Raw genomic sequence first — 2,062 nt, forward strand, 5'->3', positions numbered from 1 at the left:
CATGGCCTTATCCTTCGGTAAAAAAAACGAGAAAAACTTAAACGAACAACAGCTTCGTATTAAGCAAACAATTTGCTTCTCCTGGCCTTTTGCCCTTTTGTTTTCGACCAGACTACAGCAACGTTTGAGAACACCCTCACACAATGGATGATGCTCACTGAGGATTGAGGCTTGTCAGGCAATGAAGAATAAAATAAACGAGAGTTCTTCCCCTACTTCTGTTCGTAACAAACACAATTTCGATTCTTTAGCTCAAACATTTTCGGTTTGTTTTGTTTATCGAGTTGCCTTTTAGTTTTGCTTCAATCAGTTTGTTAGGATTTAGTTTTAGTATTCCTTCAGCTGGAGTCAAACAGCATCCACATTTCTAGTAGACATAGCATAAACAGAATTTCAATTAAAAATGGAAATTTTCGGTCAGAAAGTTGCAAGAAAAATGGAGCGTAGCACACAGAAACAAAAGCACGATCACGATTACGAAAACGATCTCGATTACGAACACGCATACAGCAGCAGCAGCACCAGCAACATAATGGACGCTTTCGACGATGACTCACAGACCCTGCTGCACCAGGTGGGCGTCGAAGCTGACGTTGAGAACCCCCGGAAGGCAGTGGAGCGTAAGCTGATTTACCGGTCGGAGGCGAACCACAAGGCAACACCTTCACGGGCATTTCGTCGCCAGGCCCAGGGGGGACACACTGACAAAGGACGCGGCGATGGCAAGCACACGAAGAAAAATCTGGCTAGGGAGGCTGCCGGCGGCGATAAGATCCGCATCCGTGGTAAGAGATCTCCATGGCCCACTGGGAGCACTGTCTTACCTGCACCTCCGTCCCACAAGCAGCACTCGACTCGGCCCGCCGCAACGGACTGTCGTTGAGCGACGACACGGAGGAGAGCGACATGGAGTCACTGTCCCGCAGACTGCAGGATGTGGTGCTGGAGGCAGAGCAAGCGGAGCGGCGCCTGAGCGGCGTCTATGGGCGGAAGCAGATGAGCACCAAGCCCGCTGGCGCCTACACGTGCAACGTGTGCGGAGCCAAGTTCCGAATTAAGTCGCTGCTCGGCGCTCATCGTCGCACCCATGACGAGGACTTTGCCGTGCGCTTTAGCAAGCACCGCGCCCGTGGCAGCAACACGACCCTGACCAATGGACACGTGTGCAAGTACTGTGACCGCAAGTTTGATCTGGAGCGCACGCTGCACATCCACCAGCTGTGCCACTGCAAGAAGATACCGCCCCAGCTGCGACGCAAGCTGCCCTACACCGAACTGCTGCACGAGAAGAAGGCGCCGCTGCACGATCAGTGATGGCAGCCCCAAAATGTGTGTGCCACTTAGAGTGTGCCACGTTTCGACTCGCTCTTGGCACACTTTATTCCTTTAGATTTTACTGTTTTTGAAAATTTAACCACAGCAGCAGAACCAAGCATAACCCAGAAACAAATCTCACTCTGAATATTTCATGAGTGGAAGTTTCCATTTCATTGTTTCCATTAAATTGCTCTCCCCCCCTCCCCATCCACTCTCTTTGTGAGCGTCTTGAAAATTGTTTTCGCTGATGTTGTGTGTTTGTCTTAAAGAACGCTTTTCAATGCAATTTGCAGCACTTTAAACTTGTCCTCTGGACCATCCATCGCATGGCACGACTCGACTCCGGCTCCGGCTCCTTTGTGCAGCTTTTATTGTGTGTTTTGCCAGTGCAGACACGTACTGCCTCTCTTTCTCTTTCTCCTTCTCCTTCTCCTTCTCTTTCGAATTCAGTGCAGTCGTCGAGACACATGGCTGGCAAAAGTTTTCCATATCTGGATGGATTCGTTTTCGTTTTGCTGCCAACCCCTGCGCCCGCCTTTATGTTTTCCTTCTGCTTGTTTTCCTTTTATTATATGATTGCCATAAGTTCTTCTGTAGCACTCGCTCGCTCGTCTTGCTTTTTGTAACGATTTGTAAACACAGCCAATGGCTCGGAATTTAATGGCAGCTTGTTGGTCAAATTTAAAGAATTCATAAGCAACAATCGTCTCAGATACGCGAGCACTTTGGTTGGCCCATTTATTAG

General features: G+C 49.1%; 1 protein-coding gene across 1 annotated transcript; it reads left to right on the plus strand.

Moving 5' to 3' along the window:
• Positions 1 to 336: 336 nt before the first annotated feature.
• On the plus strand, positions 337 to 1,518 carry LOC117893503. The gene is made up of 2 exons (XM_034800141.1): positions 337 to 785; positions 848 to 1,518. The coding sequence occupies exons 1-2, from the start codon at positions 404 to 406 to the stop codon at positions 1,312 to 1,314; spliced, it is 849 nt and encodes a 282-aa protein (XP_034656032.1). The 5' UTR covers positions 337 to 403; the 3' UTR covers positions 1,315 to 1,518.
• Positions 1,519 to 2,062: the final 544 nt, after the last annotated feature.

This window comes from Drosophila subobscura, chromosome J (genome assembly GCF_008121235.1).
Source record: "Drosophila subobscura isolate 14011-0131.10 chromosome J, UCBerk_Dsub_1.0, whole genome shotgun sequence".
NCBI classification, from domain to species: domain Eukaryota; kingdom Metazoa; phylum Arthropoda; class Insecta; order Diptera; family Drosophilidae; genus Drosophila; species Drosophila subobscura.

What these genes read in the sequence shown, in the direction of transcription:
- LOC117893503 (XM_034800141.1), top strand. Translation starts at nt 404, where the DNA reads ATGGAAATTTTCGGTCAGAAAGTTGCAAGAAAAATGGAGCGTAGCACA. An exon ending in CGATAAGATCCGCATCCGTG is followed by an intron (nt 786 to 847) that starts GTAAGAGATCTC and finishes TCCCACAAGCAG; the next exon opens with CACTCGACTCGGCCCGCCGC.